At 41.1% G+C, this 25642-nt stretch overlaps 5 protein-coding genes across 5 annotated transcripts; all 5 read left to right on the plus strand.

Moving 5' to 3' along the window:
- Positions 1-2259: 2259 nt before the first annotated feature.
- LOC146724322 (uncharacterized) lies at positions 2260-7634 on the plus strand. Its single transcript, XM_085480020.1, has 3 exons — positions 2260-2274; positions 2319-3583; positions 7346-7634. Exons 1-3 carry the CDS (start codon positions 2260-2262, stop codon positions 7632-7634), a joined length of 1569 nt encoding a protein of 522 aa, XP_085336146.1.
- A 54-nt stretch (positions 7635-7688) lies between these two features.
- Positions 7689-8333, plus strand: LOC146724323 (uncharacterized). The gene has a single exon (XM_085480021.1). It carries the CDS (start codon positions 7689-7691, stop codon positions 8331-8333), a length of 645 nt encoding a protein of 214 aa, XP_085336147.1.
- Positions 8334-8459: 126 nt separating this feature from the next.
- LOC114939631 (uncharacterized) lies at positions 8460-12097 on the plus strand. The gene is made up of 3 exons (XM_029313991.2): positions 8460-8598; positions 8886-9865; positions 11759-12097. The coding sequence occupies exons 1-3, from the start codon at positions 8460-8462 to the stop codon at positions 12095-12097; spliced, it is 1458 nt and encodes a 485-aa protein (XP_029169824.2).
- Positions 12098-13648: 1551 nt separating this feature from the next.
- Positions 13649-20701, plus strand: LOC146724324 (uncharacterized). The gene is made up of 8 exons (XM_085480022.1): positions 13649-14114; positions 14171-14445; positions 15231-15332; positions 16023-16825; positions 17262-18660; positions 18919-19367; positions 19705-19870; positions 20033-20701. The coding sequence occupies exons 1-8, from the start codon at positions 13649-13651 to the stop codon at positions 20699-20701; spliced, it is 4329 nt and encodes a 1442-aa protein (XP_085336148.1).
- A 2787-nt stretch (positions 20702-23488) lies between these two features.
- Positions 23489-25014, plus strand: LOC114939635 (uncharacterized). The gene is made up of 5 exons (XM_029313999.2): positions 23489-23880; positions 23956-24109; positions 24190-24404; positions 24513-24602; positions 24691-25014. The coding sequence occupies exons 2-5, from the start codon at positions 23997-23999 to the stop codon at positions 24903-24905; spliced, it is 633 nt and encodes a 210-aa protein (XP_029169832.1). The 5' UTR covers positions 23489-23880; positions 23956-23996; the 3' UTR covers positions 24906-25014.
- The last annotated feature ends 628 nt before the right edge of the window (positions 25015-25642 follow it).

Here is a 25642-nt window from a genome sequence, read left to right on the forward strand (position 1 = left end):
GTAGAGTAGATGCGGTACGTTTAGCACGAGCCTTCTTACCTGCTCTATACTTGCGCTTCTTATGATTTTTGATCCTTTGTTTTAATGTTCTCATTTATAATACGTTATGGGATATTAAGGAAGTGGTTATCAATTTAATATGAGGATACTAATAAAGAGAATGTACCGGGGGGAATCGCGTTAATTGAATCGAATCCCATTTACTAAAGAACTCATAACATTTGTTAAATTATTGACTCCTGGTATCGTTCTATTATGAACGGGAGGGTAGAGGAAGAAGCTATATCATTGCGACAAGGTGCGCGACATAGACAATGGAATTTTAGGAGATAGAGGAAGAAGCTATATCATTGCGGCAAGGCGCGCGACATAGACAATGGAATTTTTAGGAGATAGAGGTGGGAGAATGATTTTTGGTGCGTTATTCAGTGCTCGGGGGAATGGAAATATGAGAATGAGAATGAAGGGGATTATTAGAATAATAACAGGAGTTCTGTCTTTATGCTAGAATCGATTATCTATCATTTATGTATTTTCTTATTGATAGGATATTTGGAAGGTGATTGGATAATGATTAAAAGAAATCTACGCGACCTTCGAAACTCGTTCAAATTTTCATGTAATGTCGGAATGTCGGATGATCTGTGTGGTTAACAGAGTCCTACCTTTAAGACGACAAACTCTTCGTAGACCTGTGATGTGTTTGGCCAGCTTTGCTCCCTCGCAAGGACCTCGGTCGTGGGGTGCTTATGGCGAAATCAAACGCTCGGTCGTACGATGCTCTGAAGTTCTTTATTCCGGTCTTTTAATCCGGTTACAAATTGTGCGTGATTAAAAATTAAGAAGTCAGCGAGTTTGACGGCTAACCCGTGACTTGAACAATGTACTAAATTACAAATTTACGCGGGGTTACAGCGATTAGGTGTCGTTGACAAAATTATATGTTCCGAGATTCGCGTTATAGATCGTTATGATGATGTTAGGATGGTACGAAATTGTTGCTGCACTTCTTGGCTAGCGACAATTTAAAATGTACACTGTTACTTTCTATGATGAAATGCGGTCCCGCGATTATGATGAAATGCCGTCGTCCGGCCAGATTTTCTAGAATTTATATACCCCTCAAAACCGAAAAATCTTGGTGTCGCGTGCAAATTTTTGGGTGGGAGGATTCCCACGAAAACGCTTTTCCAGGAAGATATCATAATAAATTTTCTTATAAAAGAAGGGGTGGTTTGGGGGTCCTGAGAAGGCAACGATTGAGCTCTTCTTATGACCAAATATGGTCAAAAGAGTCTATCATGACCATATTTGGTGATAGACGACGTGAAAATCTAAGAGAGAATAACTCGTAAAAGTCTATGATTTGTTGATTCTCGAGGCTCGCGACGTGCAGGTGTTAGCATCCCGAAAGACGCGGGGTTGCTTATCGTATCAAGATCAGGGGCGGTCCGGCAGACAAAGAAAGATCAAGCGGTAGCCGCACATTGGGGTTCTATTTGTTCGCTTGCTAGCTTCTATACGTTTCTAAAATCGTTCTCTATATAATTCTCTGCTATATTTTAGTTGTTGCAATTTTAATATTAATGTTTGATACACGACCGATGTAATTTGCGCCGGATGATCCGATCGCGGTAATCTCACTGCTTTCTTTCTCGTCTCATTTCGGCGAAATTCGGCGTATTCCGAAAACACGGACGAGTGGGGAAATGAGCCTCGATGATCTCCATCGATATGTCCGTGAAAACACTTCTGTTCCAACTGTCGCGCTAATAACAAATAAGACATTCACAACAACCGGCGAGCGAACGCACGAATACTGTACATCGATCTACTCGGCACCGCAACAATAAATCTCGATCCTGAGAACTAAATTTGATTGCATATGTTACGTGGATTTCCCCGTCACATCACGGTTTGGCGAGACAATACAATTAGGAGCATTCCGTATATCAATACTTGCATCACGCATACGAGATCATTTTTTCGTACATTCGTTGGTCCTTCGAGCCGGATATATTATTCTGGGGAAGCGGTGTACACAAGCGACGACTGATAAGGTCGAAGCGAAGCAGCAGCGGACATGAGGACGTTCGTTCGTCTACAAGGCAGACAATTTGGCCATTCAAAAGGAAGTGAATAAGGCGCATGCTGCCGGGCGTCGGGTTGCAGTGCGGTACATAATTGCGGATCGCTGAGGACGATTCCGGATTCGGAGCAGCATCCCGAGCAGTAACGTGGCACATTGGCGCAAGTAAGATGACGACGTGGCTGGTAAGTCTGTTTATCTGCACCAATCAATCGTTAACGTATTCAAGTTTGGATTACGCGATTTCGAAATTATGCCTCTCGATCATAGCTCAGCGGCGGGCTCGTCCAGCGCAGAGACGCTTCGTGCATCATCCAATTTAGCCGATTATAAACGACGACGCGGAATTGTTAAGGGCTCATGCACGCGCATGGAGACTTTTTTAAACAATATAGTCGCACTAACCGACGATACCCGAGCGCAGGTAGAAATCCGTCAAGTCCGTCTAGAATCGTTCTGGGAAGATTATTGTAAAATACAAACACAAATTGAAATGATCGACGCGGAAAAGGCAAACGATAGAATCGCGTTCGAAGAATCATTTTATGCATTATGCGCGAGATTTCGCCAACTTTTACAATGCGACAATCAGTCCAGCGCGCGGAGAGGTTCCACGCAGAGTTCAACAAAAGTCGAGAGCGAGGCTATATCTCATGTACGCTTGCCAAAAATTAATTTGCCAACTTTTTTGGGAAGGTACGAAGATTGGTTTCCGTTTCGAGATACCATCATAACAATAATTCACAATAACACGTCGTTGAGCGATGTTCAACGGTTTCAATATTTACGGGCAGCGTTAACGGACAAGGCACTTGACATTGTGAAACCGTTAGAGATTTCTGGAAACAATTATGACCTTGCGTGGAGCCTTTTAAAGGAGCGATACGATAACAAACGCGTGATTGTACAGACTCATGTGCGGGCAATATTCGAATTGCCAGTTCAAACAAAAGAAAACGCGATCGACCTTCGGCAATTAGCTGACGGGGCATCGATACATATTTGCGCGTTAACGGCATTAAATTGTAATGCCGATAAATGGGATGCCTTGCTTATTCATATTATAACGTCTAAATTAGACACAATCACGTCGCGTGAGTGGCATGCTTCGTTGCAGGGCTCTGAATTGCCCACATTTAAGGAGCTAATTACTTTTCTTTTGCATCGCAGTCAGATTCTGGAGGAATCCGCGAGAAGGGGTTCAATCTCGTCCGTTCGCTCCGACTCTCGGTCACAATCGCGTTCTAACGTCAGACGTCAAGCATTGCACACGACTATCGAGAGGGGCAAGTGCAACTATTGCGCCGGCGAGCATTTGATCTACTTTTGTAGGGAATTCCTAAAACTGCCGATCAGCCAGCGAATCGCGGAAATGCGTAGCAGGAGAATGTGCCTCAACTGCTTACGCAGCCAAAATCACGTAGCAACCACCCAATTGGCATGGGAGAGTCCCAGAACATTCTACAAAGATGCTATAAATATGATAATGGGAATGTACAAAATGAACATTCATGGAATAGATATTTTTTCGAAATGTATATCCATTTTTTCGAAATGTATATCCACAAATCTGTTCCCTGAATATTCCATGTATATTCTTTAAGAGACGTTCTATTATTATGTTAACGGGATTATTCATAGAACGTTAACTATGATAAGCTTAAGGAACATTCATATAGGGCTATACTTGTAACATCAGTGGAATATATTTGTGACTTGCTATATTTGTGAATAATTTTGTTCACTGAATGACATGTTCACTGAATATTTCATGTATATTTTTTAAGAGACGTTCTATTATTATGTTAACGGGATTATCCATAGAATGTTAATTATAATGGTATGAACACACGTGTCGAGAAATGTTACGAGACGTCCCAGGCACATTCTCGGAATGTTCTTTCGACATCTCTTGAATGTAAGTGTTGCCTGGGTATTATGAAAGCTTTTTTATAATTCAATTTATAAATGCTAATGCAATGTTTAAAAAAATGTGTGTGTTGATATCGTATTTAATTTTCGGTGAATAATAAAAATAAAAAAAAACAAAAGTATTTATTCGTTCGGAGAACATATGTAAGTTAACGCCGCTGAGTCAACAATGCTCGCAAGCGCTGCAATCACCAAGTAAAACCTAACCTATCCTATCGTTGTATAGCATTGCCCGCCCGGTGTATCACGAAGACAACTTGTGGCATAATCTGCAACAGTTATTATATATGTATATTTGTTTGCTACAAAACTGTGCATTACTAAAATATTTTTATTACGGTAAGTATACTATATTTATGTAAAATTATTTTCCATATATTCTTTTTTTTTATGTAGAACATGCACAACCTATATACAAAAGTAAGGTTATATAAAAAGTTAGCTCAGCTATTTATCTACAATACTTATCTATAAGTATATATATATATATATATTTATGACATATTTTCGTCTAATTTCGTTTCTTTGTAAAAATGTTAGTCTATTTAGTAGCACTTAATTTCAAACAAAGATAGAATGACGATAGCAACACGTACATTCAATAGATGTCCAACGGACGTTCCGAGAATGTTTTGGACGTCTCGTGACATTTCTTGACACGTGTGTGTTTGTATAAATATTAATATTTTCACTGTGAAAACAAATAAGATAAAGGCATCTTAATCATAATTAGACAATGACGACATGTGATTTTGTAATTGTTAACAACGATGTTGTTATATTATTTGTTATATATATACGTGTCTCTGTGCCTATATATATTTTAAAAGGTCAAAATACAGTGCAATAACACGTTATGATGTAGCAATAAATACATTAAAAATTATAGAAATGTCATACAGGCGATTATAATTAATTATAATAGCTAATTGTATATGTCGAATTAATTGAGGATTAATTTTCCAGCAATTCTATTTAAAGAGTATATTTTACTTTGAATTTGATGTTGACAAATTGAATATCCTTAAATTAATTGAATTTATAATTAATTATTATGTCTTTAATACACAGTCGTAAAAATATTTATTATCTATTTAATACTTCATTTTATTAATATATTGCAATTGAATTTTTTTATTTTATATTTTAGGAATAATTTATATATATCTAATTTTTTTATTTTCAGAGAATAAAATTTTGCTTTAAAGAAAATCAACTAAAAAGAAAAATATGGATCAAAATAAAAATATTCCAAACACAAACCTCAGGTAAAAAATAATTATATATATTATATGAGATGTATGTGTTGTTGTGTGCCTCGGGAGAGACACCAGGGGGTCGCGCCAAATTGGGATGGGAATCCGGGGCGTCAGGACTTGTTCGGGTGTTTGAAGAAAATGCACTGCACTTTTCTTATTAAAAATCTTTATTCAAATTTAACCACTTGGCCTTTATTTATTTCACCAATACTACACTGAAGCTTTACCGGGTGTGCGGCACTGACTTTCTATCACTCCGCGTATCGCGCACAACTGCGAGTCGATGCTAAGTGCTCGCGCGGTTAGCGAGATCGTGTTTAGAGCGATTGTTTGTGTCTGCGACTGAGCGAGTTGGCGCGTCTCTACTCTCTTTTTATAATGTTGTTTTTTGGAGTTTTCCCGATTGGAAGGGGTGCCTGGCAACAGGTTTCCCCGGTCGAGAATCTAGGTGCAAGCGAAGCAGATTCAAAGTCCTTCTGCTTTGCTTGCACGTTGACCAATTTCTGTTCCGCGTATATCTCGCATTGTATGCGTTTTTAACGCGGTCATTATCTGTCGTAATTCTGATTCCGCGTATACCTCGCATCGTATGCGTTTTTTAACGCGGTCAGTGTCTGTCGTAATTGCGGATGTAATACGAGTACTCATTTCTTAATACTAGTTACCTTTTAATAGTTATATCTATTGTATATCTTTGGGGGATATAACAGTGTATATATATGTATGTGTCCCGCGTGTGTGTTTAGCTGTTAAAACAGAATTCACTTTTATATTTAAAACATTTTATTTTATACAAGGTTTGATACTTTCTTGGCTGACAACAATGTACAAAGTACAATGGACCAATTATCTGCTGCAAAGAGCAAGAGACAATTTTATCGCATTTTACGTGATGCAGCAGACAAAACAGTATGCCACATTGAAACAGAAAATCAAGTATCTAAAAAGCAAAAAATTGATATTTTTTTTACAGAAGATCAAAAAAATATAAATTTTAACATCTTATATAAACATTCTCAAGCATGCAATAACAATAATGTTAAGAAACGAATTACACAAAATGACATATCAGTTAACATAGATAGCTTTTCTGTATCAAGAAGTGATAATGAGCAGAATGAACAAATATGTAATGAAATTTTTAATAGTTCTGTTAATTATAGTAGCAATGAATTAATTGATAAGTTTAGTCTCATAAATTTTATATCTCGTGATGAAAATTTTCAGACTAGTAATAAGCTTATCAATGAAAGAGTAACTGATTACAAATGCAATGAAAATATTAATGTTTACTTGCAAAATAATCTCAAAATGTGGGCAGTGGAAACAATATTAGCATAATTAGTTTTCAACAACTTTTAAAAATTCTTAATAAAGTCCATCCAAATTTACCTACAGATCCGAGAAGTATTTTTGGAAAATCAAATAATATATCTATTGAAACTATGAAGGATGGTCAATATTATAATTTTAACTTAAAGGATATGCTACAAAAACAATTAAAAATAAGATCTGCATCATCATCAATAATTTGGCTAAAATTTAATGTTGATGGACTTCCCTTATTTAAAAGTAGTCGTATACAGTTGTGGCCAATATTATGTCTTATTGAAGAATTTAATTTTACACCGATTGTATGTGCTGTATATTGCGGGAAAGAAAAACCAGATTTAAAATTGTTTGTGAAAGATTTTGTTCCAGAATTAAAAGATCTTATGGAAAATGGTATTATTATTAATGATACAAAGTATACAGTATTTGTTAGAAGTTTTATTTGTGATGCATCAGCTAGAGCTTTTTTGAAAGGTATTAAAGATCATGGCGGCTATTATGGATGTGAAAAGTGTGTTCAAAAAGGCCAATGGAAAAAGAGACGTGTTATATTTTTGGATCATTCATCTAATTTAAGAACTGATGAAAGTTTTGCTGAAAGAAAACAGAACAAACATCATAAAGAAATAAGTCCGTTAATAGATATTGGTATTAATATCCGGTGGATATTACATCGATACGTCTTAGCTTCAGACGTAGAAAAAATGTACCGCCAAATTTTGGTTCACCCTAGCGATCGCGATCTACAACGGATTATTTGGCAATATACTCAACAGGAGGATTTTAAGGAATACCGCTTAAATACCGTTACTTACGATTTAGCTTGCGCGCCGTACCCAGCGCTGCGCACCATCAAGCAGCTCGCCGACGACGAGGAAGCGCGTTATTCTCAAGGTGCAAAAACGCTACGTCACGACGTCTACATAAACAATATTCTCTCTGGCAAAGAGACTATTTCTGCGACGCAAGAGCTGCAACGGCAACTAACCGAGATCTGCACGGCGGGCGGATTCCCACTTTGAAAATGGGCTGCTAATCATCCGTCAATTCTGGCTGATGTTCCCTATGAACATCAGATGAAACGTGAATCTCAAGCTTGGCAAGCCCACGAAACACTCGCCACCCTTGGGTTACAATGGCATCCCAGCACAGATGAATTTTCCTTCTCCACCAAAGCTATCTTCGTGCCGACGATAACCAAGCGATCTGTGCTGTTGCTCACGGCCAAGTTATTTGATCCCCTCGGGTGGTTGGCTCCAGCCATTGTCAGTGCCAAGATCACTTTCCAATCTACTTGGCTTCAAGGCCTCGATTGGGATACGCCTCTGGACGAAGCTTCGACCCAACGATGGCTCGAATTCCAGGAACAGCTGCCTCTGTTGAAGAAGATCCGAGTCCCTCGCGCCGTCGCTCCAAGCGCTTCCTGGAATGGCGCGGAACTGCACGGTTTCGCCGACGCGTCGGAACGAGCTTACGCAGCCGTTGTTTATCTCCAAACTAAAACAAAAAATACGTTCAATATTGTTCTCATTGTAGCCAAAACCAAGGTCTCTCCCTTGAAGACTGTAACATTACCTCGCTTGGAACTTTGCGCGGCCACCTTACTCGCTCGACTTGCCAGACACATCCAGGACACGCTTGGCTTGCAACAGGTCCCGCTGCACTTGTGGTCTGACTCCAAAGTTGCCCTGGAGTGGATACGGGGACACCCCACAAGATGAAAGACCTACGTAGCCAATCGCGTGTCTGATATTCAGACAACGGTGCCTGAAGGGCTATGGCACTATGTACCGGGCACTGACAATCCGGCAGACTGTGCTTCACGTGGAATATTCCCATGTGAACTTATGGCCCATCCGCTCTGGTGGCAAGGACCACGCTGGCTGAGGATGGAGCCTTCCGCTTGGCCAATGACTCCTGAACCCCGGGAGGAGGAGGATCTTCCGGAGACAAGAGCAAGGGCCACGTTGGAACGGTTGAATAGCCGTGCAATGGCGAAGCCGAGGAGCTCCTGCGCTTCTCAACCCTTAATCGACTGCTGCGAGTGACAGCGTGGTGCCTCCGATGGCTTCGTTTCCGAAGACCGAGTGAGACTGATGTCGTCACGGTCCACTCTGCCGACGCACCTCTGTCAATAACTGAGCTGGATGACGCCCGCCTGCTTTGGATTCGACAAATGCAGTCTGAAAAATACAAATCAGAATTAAAATTGATTAGGCAAGGTCAAAGCCTACCAAAATCAAATTCACTTATCCGTCTAAATCCCTTTATAGATCCTCAAGGAATCTTCCGAGTTGGCGGCCGACTGGATCACGCAGCACTCTCACTCGATGAAAAACATACGGTGATCCTGCCTAGCTACTCACATCTAACTCGGCTGATTGTAAATGCGGATCATCGACGAAATCTGCATGGTGGAGTTCAACTGACTTTGGCCGTCCTTCGACAACGGTATTGGATTCCCCGAGGGCGATCTGTAGTAAAAGAGCAGATTCTTAGCTGCGTCACTTGCGTTCGATGGCGGGCGGCAACACCACAGCAGTTAATGGGTAGCCTCCCTCGAGAACGGGTAACTCCCTCGAGACATTTCCTACATTCCGGCGTCGATTACGCTGGGCCGATACAACTGCGAACAACAAAAGGTCGAGGACATCGTTCATACAAGGCCTTTATTGCGGTGTTCGTTTGTCTCTCCACGAGAGCAGTGCACCTAGAAGTAGTCTCCGACTACTCCTCAGAGGCCTTCCTAGCTGCGCTGCGCCGCTTTGTTTCTCGGCGAGGCATGTGCAGTACCCTGCGGAGCGATTGCGGTACTAATTTTGTAGGGGCTGACAAACAGCTTCGTGCTTTGTTCACAGCTAACAATCTCGAGCACCGTCGGATCCGCGAGCAATTAGCCAGCGACGGAATCCACTGGCGATTTAACCCGCCTTTAGCCCCTCACTTCGGTGGGATTTGGGAGGCGGCGGTCAAATCACTGAAGCACCACCTGAGGCGAGTACTGGGGAATCACACTCTGACCTTCGAGGAGATGAGTACGTTGCTGGCTCAAATCGAGGCGTGCCTCAATTCAAGGCCTCTTCAGGCTCTCTCGGACGACCCCGGCGACATCACCGCTCTCTCTCCCGGTCACTTCCTCGTGGGTTCAGCTTTAACGGCTATACCTGAACCGTCTCTAATCGACGAACCTGTTAACCGTCTAACGCGCTGGCAAACCCTACAGAGAATGAGAGACCATTTTTGGGATCGTTGGGCAAAAGAATATATCCACTCATTAGCCCATCTCCCGAAATGGTGGAAAAGGGAGACCGACTTCAATATCGGGCGACTGTGTCTCATTAGAAACGAGAATACACCGCCTACTAAGTGGCCTTTAGCCCGAATAATTCGCGCGTACCCTGGCGCTGATAAACAAATCCGCGTCGTTGACGTCCGTACGGCTTTGTCCGAGTTTAAGCGACCGATCACTAAATTAATCCTCCTACCTGTCTCTCATACCGAAAAGAGCAATGAAACGCCCGCATAAACTCTCGGACGAGACCGTACGGATTTTTCTTTTCTGTATATGTGTATATGTAAATAGCATCCCTGCAAAAGAAAAGGGGGCGTGAAAGTACTAGCTTTAAGAATACCTGCGTTGTCGCGGAAATTGTGATTGACTTGTTCGTCCGCCGCACGAGCTGATCAACAAAGAGAACCTCCACGTGGATAGCCGCTCAGATAACCAATCCTTACTTAAATCCAAATGAGCACTCACTTCACGGTTCCGTTTATTAAAAGATCCGGTTGATTCGTGCGGTCTACTTACAAATTAATCACAACGCAAATTAATTAAAACTATGTTTATTCTCGTGTTACTGCATTTAATTCACAGAATACTTCACTGTTGTCACTGCCGCGGCCGAATTCCGAATGAATTAGAATACTTTCGGATCAACAGCGCGACCGGCGTACGCTCACAGTAGCGAAGCACGCTGTCAGCACGTGATTACACGTAAACACGCATAGCCCAGCTCTCCATGGGCCTACCATGATTTCGCACACATCGTTCGATACATAGATCGCCGTCACCGCATTCTTTTGTACGCTGCACGATACGAGACGGGCGGGATGTTTAAAATCTAACTAAATTATATGCGAAGTAATTCAAATAATCGCGCCGCAGCGAAGGCGCACGGCGAGCCTCGCGCGCGCGAATTACAAAGCGCTGAGTCGAGCGCTCTCGCAAATCGCGTAGAGCGAAAAACCGCGATCGCACCTATCGAAACAAGACACGATACAAGAGTGCGAGTAATAATAAAAACAATGAAAATGCAAAATATCGCGCGAACGGTTGTCTCGACCTTTTAGCTGCGAAAACAAATCGAACCTTCTGGAACATCCCAAAGGAGCAATAAGAAAAAAAGCTCTCCCGAAAAAGAGCGCGCGCTGTCACTTGATTCGGAGCTCTCGCGAAGATAGTGTGGTCTCACAGTTTTTCAAATTCGATACGTCGCAAAGGCAAAGTCGCTCGCTTTACCTCAAGTTCCGTCGCTCGCGATTCGCGATATTTATCAAAAGTTCGATTACTGGATTAGTCTCTAGCGCTAACTTCTGCTCGCTTGTTCTCGTCTTAATGTGGAGATATAAGTATAGATCGCGATACGACTTATATTCCGTTGTAAATAGACTTGTAAATACATTGATGGTTGGAAAATACACTGTGCCGTTAAACTAAAGTCAAAGATAGATTTATTGCAAAGAGAAGTTATTTTACGAAATTCCTGCGACACCCGCTTTTCCCGCGTCACCTTCGCGTCCGCTAAGTGCAAGAACATTTTTGGTCCTTCGAGTCAGATATTCTATTTCAACCCGGCATCTCTGCAGAGTGTGTAGTGAACGTGAAAATCATCGCTAGAGTGCGTCTTGAGAGTGATCTGTGAAAAAGTATGGAAACGTTAATTCTTTCGCAGCAAGAGCTCTTGTAACGCATTGCTCGCACATATGACAATTTAAAAAAAAAACTGGTTCTGCTAAAATCAATAAAGGGCTTGTAGCTACCACGCTCAAGCTGCTAGATTCCAAATGGGAGAAAGTAGAGGAGCAGCACGAAATCATTCGTGCGAAGCATTGAAACGAGGCGAGGAAACATGAATACATAACACAGGATTTCCTGGGTCAAGTAGAGGACATCTATATTCAACAACGATTCGCCCTTCTCGAGCTAGAAGACTCCTTAGCGAAGAAGACTTCGGTAGCTGTCGCTGAAAACGACGATTCCCGGACATCATCCCCCACCACTCTGCCTCGGATCCAACTGCCTCACTTCTCGGGAAAGTATGAAGAGTGGCCCGCATTCTGCGATCTGTTCCAGGCAATCATCGGTAGAGATACTTCTGCAAAACAGGTAGAAAAGCTTCATTATTTACGTACTTGTTTGAAGGGCGAAGCTGAATTACTTATACGCGATTTTGCAAGTATCGAGGAAAATTACGATTGCGCCTGAAAAATTCTGACTGCGTATTATGAAAAAAAAAGGTTGCTCGTGCGCGCGTATCTTGCCAAATTCTTCAGCATCCGAAAAATAAAAGGCGAATCAGCTGTGGAACTTCGCCGAATTTTTCACGGTGTAAAAGCAACTGTTAGTTCGTTGAAAAGTATCGGTCGGCCAATCGTCAACACTGAAGATTTGCTAGTATATTTAACTGTCGAACTTCTCGATCCGGGTACGCGTCGCGAGTGGGAAAACTCCATTAGAGACACTACGGAACCGCCGACGTACGAGGCTCTTGAGCAATTCCTAGATCGACAACTACACACGTTAGAGTCGCTCCAGCCAATCAAGCTAGATGGAATCGCTAACAAACAAACTAACGAGGCTACGAAGTCCACTCGCAGCCACCACACTCGCAAGCTAAACAGCAAGCAAGACAACAAGTGAGGTCGATGTTCTCTTTGCCAAAGGGATCATTTTATAATGCTGTGCGACGAGTATAAAAGAAAGTCTGCCGCGGAACGGAAATCGCACGTCGACACAAATAATTTTTGTTCGAACTGCCTCGGTCGACACAAGGTATCCGAATGTGCTTCTAAAAAGAATTGTTCGGTCTGTGAGGCTCGGCACCACACATCGTTGCATGATGCATATCCCGCTAGTGCTACTGTCGTGAAAAATGCCCATATCGCGAACGGGCAGTCCGAATACCCGGCGACCGTACTCTTGGCGACCGCTCGCGTCCGCGTAACCGACCGATGGGGTGCTTTCGTAACCGCGCGCGCACTAATCGATCAAGGTTCGGAGGCTTCCTTGATCTCAGAAAATCTCGCTCAGCGTCTTAGATTGCCTCGATCTCCCGCGTCGGTTGCTGTGTTCGGAGTTGGCGGAAAAAAGACGGGATCCGCTAACTGTCGGGTGGCTTTCCGAATCTCACCACTGAGAGGAGATTCGGTTTTGACGGTATCCGCGCTGGTTTTACCGCGACTCACACTATACGTGAACTTTGGAGAGTTCTATGAACAAACCTCCGGAGCAGCAATGGGATCCCCCATTTTACCTATCGTTGCAAACATTTTTATGGAACATTTTGAAAATAAAGTTTTGAAAAACGCACCTCTCAAACCCTCTACATGGTTTTGATATGTTGATGACACCTTTGTCATCTGGAGTCATGGCAGAGAAATGCTCCTTCAATTTCTAGACTTTCTAAATTCTCAGCACCGCAGTATTCAGTTCACAATGGAAATAGAACAGAATAATTAGCTTCCCTTTTTAGACGTGTTAGTTAAAAAGAACGAAGACGGCACCTTAGGTCATCGGGTTTATCAAAAACCAACACATACGGATCGTTACCTCCATGCCACCTCTCATTATCATCCGGCTCAGAAGAATTCTGTCATTAGTTCATTAATATACAGAGTCTTAACAATTTCTGAACCAACTTCCCTGAATAAAGAATTAGAACATCTCAACCAAGTCTTAACCAAGAATGGGTACAACACCAAAGACATCCATCGAACAACTGAAAGGCTGAAAAATAAAATCTCCAGTTCTACAAATATGAGTGCAACAAGTGAAAAAGAAGAAGAAGATAAACAAGATAAAAAATGGACGATCCTTCCGTATCTTCAGGGTACAACAGAACGCATTAGCAGGATCCTGGGTAAACACAATATCAAAGTAATTTCCAAACCTCAAAATAAGATTGCGCAACTACTTCCTAATCCCAAGGACCGGAGACCACACTTAGAAACACCAGGTGTATACAGGATTCCTTGCTCCTGCGGAAAAGTGTACATAGGAGAAACTGAGAGAAAGATCAGTACACGAATTAAGGAACACCAACGGAGTGCCAGGTACTGCCATTTTAGTCAATCAGCCTTGGCAGAACATTGGATGGAGACGAGACACTCGGTACAATACGACAAAGCAACCAGACTAGCCCCCTCGCAAAGCTATTTTGCTAGAAAACATCGTGAAGCCCTAGAAATTCTGAAACATCCCGACAACCTCAACCGCGACAAAGGTTATCAAACAAACCCTATTTGGCACACTGCCCTTAATATACACTCACACCACTAGGCGGCGTCATTACGGAATACTTTTCTGTAGATGAAAAACCTCCCATAATATACACAACCCAAGAAAGCTCAATATCGGAGCTCTCAGCCCTGAAGATGCAAACTGCAACGTTTGCGAAACGTCGGCATTATGCTGTTAAACCACGCGGCATCCATCCGGAAACCTTTTGCATTGATAATTCCAATGGCCGCGAAAGTCTCAAAACTAGAATCAAAATAGCAATAACTTCTCAACAATGTGAGAATGACAGAAATGCTACGCCAATTATATCGGATGTAAGAAATTGTCTTTAAGGTTTTATTTTCTGTACATAAAGAACTCTATCTATATATAATCTTGTTGTAATAGGAATCGCAAGATTCTGTAATGGACGATAAATTAGGCGATTTTAATCATACAAATAATAATATAAATAATACTAATAATGAAGAAAAAGAACCTAGAGCGTTTACATCAACTTATATTCGACAAAAAAAAAGAAAAATCAAGCATCTTATTGATTGTATTGTAATAATTTTACTACATTCTGCATTATTTTTAAGAAGTACAATGTTTCTAGATATATAGTACAAAAAAATCTCAAGTACATATTATTAATATTTTAAACGCTCTTCTATAATGTTTCTTCTAAATTTTAATATTTTTAAGATAATTATTTCTTTATTTCAGATCAGTTTAAAACTTATCTTGTAAGATGGATGATACGGATTGAAAATAATCAAAGAGAAATAAAATCCGTTTTAAATACATTAAAATCAGGCAATGATAAAATAGTTCCTTCTAGTAGCGATTCTATTCTCAAAACATTAAACATACCAGCAACGTCAGTCGAAACTCTGTTAAACGTGAACAAAATGCTACAAGAAGAGAAACATTTTAAAGCTCTAGTTAAGTTAATCGCAATTTTTAATCTGAAGTACTTCATTATTCATTAAAAGTTTTAAAGAAATTGGTGTATTTTTTGTATTTATATATATATTTGTATGTATATATAATTAGATTTGTACATAATTATGTGTATTCTCATAACACATAATTTATAATTTTTTGTTTATAATAGGTAAACATTCTGAAAGGACAAGGAGGCACAAGTTTGTCTGAAATGTGTTCCAGAATGATGGCCACTATAGTCACAAACAAATGTGCAACACAGTTGGTGTGGGTTGGAAGATTGGAAAATACGAAGCCAAATTCCAAAAAATCATTTAAGAAGACTCTTACTAATATTTATCGAGCACTTCTTGGTAAATAAGATTGAATCAAAATTATTAATCTACTAATTATTTTTGTTACAATAATAAATATATTAATTCTATTCTAGACGCAGCAACTAGTGCTGATGAATGAAATTCAACAGAAAAAGATATTAAAATTAAATTTGGCTATTGGTTAATTAAGGCTGAAACACGAAGACAACGAGCACAAGCTAAAGGAAACAAATAATTTTATCTTAATTTCAGTAAAAAAATTTTCAAGTTTTTTAAGTTTATTTAAGTTTATTAAATATTTCAGTTTGTTTATTATAATTTATATACATACGTATATGTTACTATAATATATTAAAACAAAACGTTCATATTTTACGTTTACTTTAGATATAAATATTTCATATTTTTACGTGTTGAAATACAACAGAATAAAATTAACAATTTCTAAAAATAATATTTTTATAAAATTATTTTTATCCCTAGAACAATACAATAAATATACCCAACACATTCTATATAAATATTCCCAACACATTCCATAAAAAATATTCCAGGAATGTTTTACGTTGTGCCAATTAGAGATTCCAAGAATATTTGTTGGAACATTCATGGAACATCTAAACATTTTATTTGGAATATTGCAGGAATATATCTGGCATATTCCGATGCGAATTGGGAATTATGACCTTGCGTGGAGCCTTTTAAAGGAGCGATACGATAACAAACGCGTGATTGTACAGACTCATGTGCGGGCAATATTCGAATTGCCAGTTCAAACAAAAGAAAACGCGATCGACCTTCGGCAATTAGCTGACGGGGCATCGATACATATTTGCGCGTTAACGGCATTAAATTGTAATGCCGATAAATGGGATGCCTTGCTTATTCATATTATAACGTCTAAATTAGACACAATCACGTCGCGTGAGTGGCATGCTTCGTTGCAGGGCTCTGAATTGCCCACATTTAAGGAGCTAATTACTTTTCTTTTGCATCGCAGTCAGATTCTGGAGGAATCCGCGAGAAGGGGTTCAATCTCGTCCGTTCGCTCCGACTCTCGGTCACAATCGCGTTCTAACGTCAGACGTCAAGCATTGCACACGACTATCGAGAGGGGCAAGTGCAACTATTGCGCCGGCGAGCATTTGATCTACTTTTGTAGGGAATTCCTAAAACTGCCGATCAGCCAGCGAATCGCGGAAATGCGTAGCAGGAGAATGTGCCTCAACTGCTTACGCAGCCAAAATCACGTAGCAACCTGGTTGCTACGTGGCATTTGCAAATGCCTTTCTGGCAGTTGCAGAACGTGCAACTTAAAACATAACACGTTATTGCATATATCCAAGAATGAGAAAGAGATAAGTAACGCGAGCGCGCCGTCGACGCCGACCGACTCGTCGCCGGTCGCGGACGGGCGATCGGCCGTCGCGACTCATAGCGCGGTCGAGTGAGGCGATACGGAGGTGTTACTCTCGACAGCGATCGTTTACATATACGATGCGAACGGTGCTCGCAAGACATGCCGTGCCCTGTTAGATTCAGGGTCACAGGTGAATTTCGTGACAACCAAATATGTAAGATTGTTGGATTTAAAACCGCAATCCGTAAATTTCTCGGTGTCGGGCATATACGGCGACACATCCATTTCAAACGAAACCGTAGACATCAAACTGCAATCGCGATTCAATTCATTCGCGGCTGAGATCGAGTGCATCGTGGCGGAGCAAATCATAAAGGACAAGCTTCCATTAAACACTATTAAACGTGAAACATTCAAATTGCCTTCCGGCGTCGAGTTGGCGGATCCGCGATTCAACGTGTCGTCTGACGTCGACTTGTTAATAGGCGCCGATCTATTTTGGCGATTGTTGTGCGTGGGGCAGATCCAGGCGACTTCCGGATATCCAATCTTTTAAAAAACACGTTTGGGGTGGATTGTGGGCGGACGCGCACGCGTCGGTGCATCGCGACCGGAGACTGGGCTGCACTCGTTTCACGTATCCAATTAGCAATTTAAAACTTTACGAGCAAATCAAACGGTTTTGGCGGATCGAGGAGTTAGGCGATTCGAATTATTATACCAAGGACGAGCGCGCATGTGAAACCCATTTCATAAACAACGTGTCAACCAATAACAAGGGCAGATACATCGTGACGCTGCCCATCGAAAACGATGTCTTGCAAAAGCTGGGAGGCTTGCGCGAAATAGCAATGAAGCGATTCCTCGGTCTTGAGAAGCGACTTCATCGTGACTCAAGTATGAGGACTTTATACGTTCAATTTTTGCGCGAGTATTTAGCCTTGGGACACATGCGACTCGTACCCGCACATGCGGTCGATAAGGAATCCGTTTATCTGCCTCATCATAGGGTGTTTAAGGGGATCGGCCGGAATGCGAAGTTACGTGTGGTTTTTGACGCATCGTGCAAAACCACGTCGGGAATTTCTTTGAATGACGCCTTGATGATAGGTCCTACGGTTCAGCAGGATTTGATATCAATTCTCACTCGTTTCCGCACGTTCGCGTACGTCTTTACTGCAGACATAGTTAAAATGTATCGACAGATACTTATTCATGAGTCACAGCTACATCTGCAACGAATATTGTGGCGCGAGAACTCGAATTCGCCGGTCGGTACTTATGAGTTGCTTACCGTTACTTACGGCACGGGCTCAGCGCCATTTCTCGCGACGAGATGCCTTCAACATTTGGCACAAAAACATGCCCTCGACTATCCTGCGGGGGCACAATGCGTTCTTCGGGATTTTTATGTGGATGACTTGCTCGCCGGCGCCAATACATTGTCCGAGGCAGGGCGCATTCGTGACGAAGTGATAGCCTTATTAAGGCGCGGACAGTTTGAGCTTGGCAAATGGTCATCGAATTGCCGAGAATTGTTACAGGGCATTAGTGACACAACGAGTGCGGAGGTGTCATTAGGCGATGAAGCGGACTCGAAAATATTGGGAGTCGCATGGGATCCGTCCAGCGACGGATTTCGCTTTGGATACAATTGCGGCGCACCGACGGGTAGCATAACGAAGCGGACGATCTTGTCGGAAATCGCGAGTCTCTTCGACCCTTTGGGATTATTAGGGCCACTGACGGTTGTGGCAAAAATGATCATGCAAGATACGTGGCAGACTCACGTCGGGTGGAACGAGTCGTTGCCGCAAGATTTGCATCAGCGATGGCTGGACGTAAAACAACAATTGACGCGCTTTTGCGAATTGCGTGTGTCGCGTTTTGTCGGATTTCGGGTGGACGCGCGCGAATCACAGGTACACGGCTTTTGTGACGCGAGCGAGCGTGCGTACGGCGCGTGCGTATACATAAGAACGCGCGATTTCGACGGATACCGGGTGGAACTTTTAATTTCCAAATCGCGAATAGCACCAATTAAAGCAGTTTCATTACCGCGGCTAGAATTGAATGCCGCGTTATTGCTATCCCATTTAATCGAGAAGATGCGCGCATCGGTTGATTTATCGAACTCAGAGATGATTTTATGGACGGATTCCACAATCACAATACAATAGATATCGTCGTCGTCGCGCAAATGGAACGCTTTCGTGGCCAATCGCGTCGGCGAAATTCAGCGCCTTACCAGGAGATCGAGCTGGCGGCACGTGCCGTCCGCTCACAATCCTGCGGACATATTATCGCGCGGCGTCGACCTGGCGGGCTTAATGCAATCGACAATTTGGTGGAACGGACCTGCATTCTTGCAGTTAACTGAGAAACATTGGCCGGCCAAATTATGTGTCGACTTGTCGGGCGAGTTACCGGAACAAAAAAGGGTAACCGCAGCGGTGATATCCATACAACAATCGATCGTACTAAACTTGTTGGACAAACATTCCAATTTAGACAGGGCATTGCGAATCATCGCTTACTGCCTGAGAGCAGCGCGTTCGCGTACGATCAAATATCAGACAACGTTTATTTCGCATCACGAAATAACAGCCGCTCTGCGAGTCGCGGTGAGGTGTGTACAGAGGCATGCCTTTCCAAGGGAACATAAACAGTTGACCGAGGGTCGGAGCGTTGACGGCGGAAGTCGGATTCTGTCATTGACTCCGTTTATGGATGAACACGAGATCATTAGAGTGAGGGGTCGAATAAGCAATGCAGCATTGCCATATGACGCGTGACATCCCGTGCTATTGCCGAAGAGTCACCGATTGACAACCTTAATCATACAGCGAGAGCATGTAAAAAATTTGTATTCAGGCCTACAGGCCACAATGCATGCGGTGCGTCGACGATTTTGGCCTCTGTTCGGCTGTCCGAAAAACAATTCACAATTGCGTAACCTGCTTCAGGTGTAAGCCGGCTGTATCGCAAGCATTAATGGCAGATTTGCCCGTGCAACGCGTGACGGCTTCGAAACCGTTCACACACAGCGGCGTAGATTATGCCGGACTCATACTCTTGAAAGAGGGCAAGAGACGCAATGCCAAATTACACAAGGCGTATATGTCGGTGTTCGTTTGTTTCTCGACCAGGGCCGTACACCTCGAGATTGTAACCGATTTAACATCGGAAGCGTTCCTTGGCGCCTTTAAACGCTTTATATCGCGTAGAGGCAAGCCGGCGTGTGTATATTCAGATAACGGCACTACGTTTGTCGGCGCGCGCTAACATATTAAGGAGCTGTATGACTTGATCAACGACGACGACACGCAGTTTGCGATACGGCGTTTTATGCGAGATAATGAAATCAATTGGCATTTCATACCGTCCCACGCTCCACATGTCGGGGGCCTGTGGGAGGCGGCCGTGAAGTCGGCGAAATTTCATATTAACCAAATAGTAGGTAACGCGAATCTCACATATGAAGAGATACAAACCGTGTTATGCGAGATAGAAGCGGTTTTAAATTCGCGACCGTTGACCCCGTTAAGCGAAGATCCAAACGATCTGCATTGTATTACGCCGGGACATTTCTTGATTGGTGCAGCACTAAACAGTTTCCCAGTTGCAGATTTTACGAAAGAGAATCCGGGCCGACTGCTGCGATGGCAACGCGTAGAACAGCTTCGGCAACACTTTTGGAAGCATTGGAGCGCCGAATATTTACATACTTTAATCGAGCGACAAAAATGGAGGGCTAGCAGGGGCCAGCAATTGAAAATCGGTCAGCTCGCCATGGTGCAGCAACCAGGCTTGGGGCCGCTGCAGTGGTTAATAGGCAGGGTGCAACATCCGGGCCCTGACGGTATTGCAAGGACGGCCACACTAAGGACCGCGAAGGGTCAATTAACAAGGCCGCTAACGAAACTAGCTATCCTTCCGATAGACGAGGCACCTGCCGATTAAAACGCGTGTTACACATTGTAAAATTTAAATTATGATTTATTTGATCAATTTTGACCGCGAGTAGATCGATCGCGAGCTAATGAATGTAATAATTTATTGGGATAATTTGACAAAACAATTTTTATTGTAAATTGTGATGTGCGATAATGTCATTTTCAAGTTCTATTTATATTACTATTTACCCTTTATTTATATTTCAATTTAGGATATCACATGTTTCTAGTTGGATTGCGAATAATAATTCACGTGTTGAAGGCATGTCCTTCAAGGGGGGCAGGATGTTCGATACACGACCGATGTGATTTGCGCCGGACACCGATCGCGGTGATCTCACTGCTTTCTTTCTCGTCTCATTTCGGCGAAATTCGGCGTATTCAGAAAACACGGACGAGTGGGAAAATGAGCCTCGATGATCTCCATCGATGTGTCCGTGAAAACACTTCTGTTCCAACTGTCGCGCTAATAACAAATAAGACATTCACAACAACCGGCGAGCGAACGCACGAATACTGTACATCGATCTACTCGGCACCGCAACAATAAATCTCAATCCTGAGAACTAAATTTGATTGCATATGTTACGTGAATTTCCCCGTCACATCACGGTTTGGCGAGACAATACAATTAGGAGCATTTCGTATATCAATACTCGCATCACGCATACGAGATCATTTTTTTGTACAATAATAAAATGAAGTTATGATTGCTAAATTATATAGTTATGATTTCAGAACGCGGTATATTCTTATATAGTTACGGTGAAATGTTATATTCATGGAATCCTTATTTATGTAAATATATTGAAAAAAAGGAGAATAACATCTCTGATACTAAGTTGCAAGAATCAATAGTAAGGTTCCATAAATATAATTACAATTGAGGCGCATCGTTTTCGTTATCTTATAATTTAAAGAAAAGATTTTATGGAATATTTTATGACAAATAGTCGGTCATTAGAATTTATAAATTTTATAATTCATTCACCATTGTGTGATTAAAATATTTATTCAGACGATTCGTCATTTTAACTATTCCATAAATAAGATTACTCAATTTCAAACATGTCGATTATAGAGTTCACACATTGATTAATAGGTTTGCACACATTGATTATATTTCGCATTTATCGTTTATACCGTTAGGATTGTAAGAGATGGCGACGTCTAGTAATTTATAGATATATGCTTATTGTGTTGGATTGGTCGCGTTGCTAGTCCCTAGACTAGTTACAACTAGAAGATTCCCTATGTCGGTATTACTAACGATAAATAATAAAAACGTCTAATTCTAAATTAAATCATTCTCAAAATAGTTAATTATATAGGTTCTCGCAAGAAATGATGTAAAAGCGAAAAATTTTGGGTTTTGACCAATGGCGGAACGTCACACATATGCTTATGCGCTTATGCAAGAGTGTGTGTTTCCCGCTTTATACTTAAGACTTAAGAATTTCATCCATACGGAATTCACAGAGCTGCTTAAGTTTCAAAATGGCTGCCTTACTGCTCGATCATGATTAGTCCTTAAAACATATATACCTTGTGACGTGGTCTTATTGAGCCCGTCACAAGGGCGGACACGCTCGGCCGGGAAGCGTCTGAGAGCGCTGTACAATTTTGTGTTTTGTGCGGGTGAGCAGCGACCTTTTCGCTAGCTTGCCCGTACTCTGTATCGGGATCGAGGTGGTAGGCCAGGAGAACGGCCATTGTTTTAGGGAGAAGAGGACCTGGGCAGACGACGGAGGAACGACTTCGAAAGGGGAGGAGCGGAGACTGAGCGACCGGCCCGGTGAGTATTAAGAACAATAAAATATACGCGGTACCGAGAAAATAAGGAAGGGATACTGCAAATAAACTCGTTACAGCCTCGATGGGACGAACAGGAGCAGTCCAAAACAGGGAGGAAAAGGCACCTACATCCCTCGACAAGAATGATTCCCCTGAGGGGCCCGCCACCACACATCGAGAGAAACACGGAGATCTAACGGGACTGATCACGCCGAGACCGCTGATTATTTGCCGAAATATTGTTGAGTGGTGCGGCCTGACCGCACCTGGCGCCCAAAAGATACGATACCGAGCTATCAGTGATACCGAGCAAGTATTGAGGGAACGGAGAGCGGCACGACGAGGTTGCGCAGCAGTCTCTCTCGCACTCTCTCTCTCGTTTGACGAGAGAGGACGGAGAGACGGTCGCAACCTGGAAGGGGAATTGCTATTGTTCTCCATGGTAAAAATCTGTGTCCAAGTTGGGTGCGAGAGAGAAAGATAGCTTTTAATCTATGCTCGCAATGCGCAAATGTAGATGACGTCACGCTCACTGCGCCGTTTGAAACTGGAAATGTAATTGGTGCTTTCGCTAATTCGCGTTTGCGCATTGCGAATGGAGGTAACAATCTACCCTTCTCTTTCTTTAAAAACGTGGTTCTCTCTCGCATCCAACTTGCACACAGTTTTGCGCTCCTATTTCCCTTCCATATCTATATGTTCTAAGGATTAGTCGATTCGCTTAAGTTCTACTGTTTACTGCTTACATTTTTTTATGTGCCACGACCTTTACAGGCAGAAATATCGTGTATGAATGATAGAACGTGCGAGACAGGTGAATAATGTTCAAAAAGAACAACTCTTTCTTGTTTTTTGTTCATTGTTAATTACAATTACTGGTGAATTCGCGGTATGCTGAAAAAGCTGAAACGGTCTGAACTTTATTTTCCACTATATTTTCTTGACGCCGAATCTAGAGAAAGTCTAGTGATTTTAATTTGACGCTGATTTCTCCATTAAGCGCAGTTTTCATTGACGCTAGAAACCAGCGTCAAACGGAGATCACGTGACTAAATCTGTCGCTTGTCTAATGAAGGGAGAAGTAGTGGCAAAATATGCGCGTCGTGAACCGCCGATAAAATTGAGAATATAATGGCTTACAGACAGAAATATCGTGCATGGATGACAGAACGTGTGAGGCAGGTGAATAATGTTCAAAAAGAACAATTTTTTCTTCTTCTTCGTTTATTGTTAATTACAATTATTGTTGAATTTGCGGCACGCTGAAAATGCTGAAACCACAGTATATGTATAACCAGTAGCGTCACTCAAGAAAAATAGCGTCGGAGAAATGCTACGGCGCATGCGTTGGATTACTATCCACAATATGGCGTACAGTGAGTTGTAAACACAGTAAGTGGTGGTTATGTTTATCAAAATAAATATATTCTATTAATGAATTCAAGTTAATTAAAGGACTATGTTAAGTTTCAGGTTTGAAAATATTTTTAAAAAACATTGTTATAATAATGGAACGTCGCGTAGTTGTTGGTGGTTTCACGTGCGCAATGCAAGATTGCAATGAAAATTCCGGCTCCAGTCGTCACTTGAGCTTTTTTCGCTTTCCATCTCATCCAGAAAGGTATTAATTGTTTGACAATTTCCTATATACGTATATATAAAATTTAATTGTTTCTAAAATTACAATAACATTTATTTTAGAGCACAATTGTGGCTACAAGCATACGGAATAAAAAAAGATATTGCACCAAAAAAGTTATATAATAATTATAGAGTTTGCTCAAAACATTTTCTATCTTATATGTTTTTGAACGATTTAAAGAATCGACTTCAACCACATGCAGTTCCGTGTGCAATTTTTAACAATGATGATACGAATAAAGAAGATACTACATCTACACAAAATGAAATCAATAGTAAATAATATTTTCTATTAAGTGTATATTATTAGATTTATACTTATAAGTTAACTGATTATTTAATATATTAGTATTACTACATTCTAAATTAAAAAAATATTTTAGTAGAAACTTCAACAAAACATTCTACAATAAGCAATGTAGAAGCAAATGTATTAAGTGCTGTGACCATGTGTTCGACAACCGATATGACAGGTAGGATATTTTCAATCAAAAAAATGTGCTCAATCTGGATTTAGTTAGATTTCTTTCAAAGTTGTTTCATGTTTATTTGTAATTTCAGATGTAAACATCAATTTCACTGACAATGAGACTGTGTCAACTAATGATCCGGCATGTACAAATGAACACAAAGCTACTCAAATGGAATTAAAATTATTGAATAATACTTCAAGAAAACAAGCTCTTAAAAGAAAGTGTGATGCTGCTGAAAAAAGAGCAAAACGCGCAAAATTAAAATATAAGGAAAAAAATAAGAGTATAGAAGACATTCAGTGATTTTCAAAAACTTTTGTATAAATTTTATCCAAAACCCATAGCTGATTTTATGAAAGCTCAAGCAGATAATCTTAATCACAAAAAACACGGTAAAAGATATACGAAAGAATTTAAAATGTTTTGTTTAAATTTGTATTTTAAAGGGCCTAAAGCATATAGATTATTAAGTAATACTTTTATTTTACCATCGAAAAGAACACTTGAACGCTCAATAGAAGAACTTATAATTTCTCCAGGTTTACATGACATTATATTTGAAAGACTTAAAGTTAAAACTGAAAATTTAAATGTATTATTTAGATAAATACTGCTGCATCAGCATTGATACAATGTCATTAAAAGCAAATTTATTTTATATAATTAATAGAGACGAAGTCATTGGATTTCATGATACAGGTTACACTAAAAGTTTCTTAACTGCATGTAATGCAGTGGTAATTATGGTCAGAGGTTTGACAAATAAATTTAAGCAACCACTTGGTTATTTTTTCCTTAATTCTACTATGAATGCAGATGAATTACAAAAGATTACTATTGAATGTGTTACAAAGCTTCAAAATATAAATCTAACAGTTATTGCACAAGTTACAGATATGGGTACGGATTATCAAAAAACAGCTAAAAAATTGGGTGTAACGGAAGAAACTTCTTATTACATAGTAAATGAGCAAAAAATATTTTACTTCTTTGATCCACCACATCTCATTAAAGCAGCTAGAAATAATTTGTTAACTAAT

The sequence above is a fragment of the Nylanderia fulva genome, unplaced genomic scaffold (genome assembly GCF_048542155.1).
Source record: "Nylanderia fulva isolate GAGA-0341 unplaced genomic scaffold, ASM4854215v1 Scaffold138, whole genome shotgun sequence".
NCBI classification, from domain to species: Eukaryota; Metazoa; Arthropoda; class Insecta; order Hymenoptera; family Formicidae; genus Nylanderia; species Nylanderia fulva.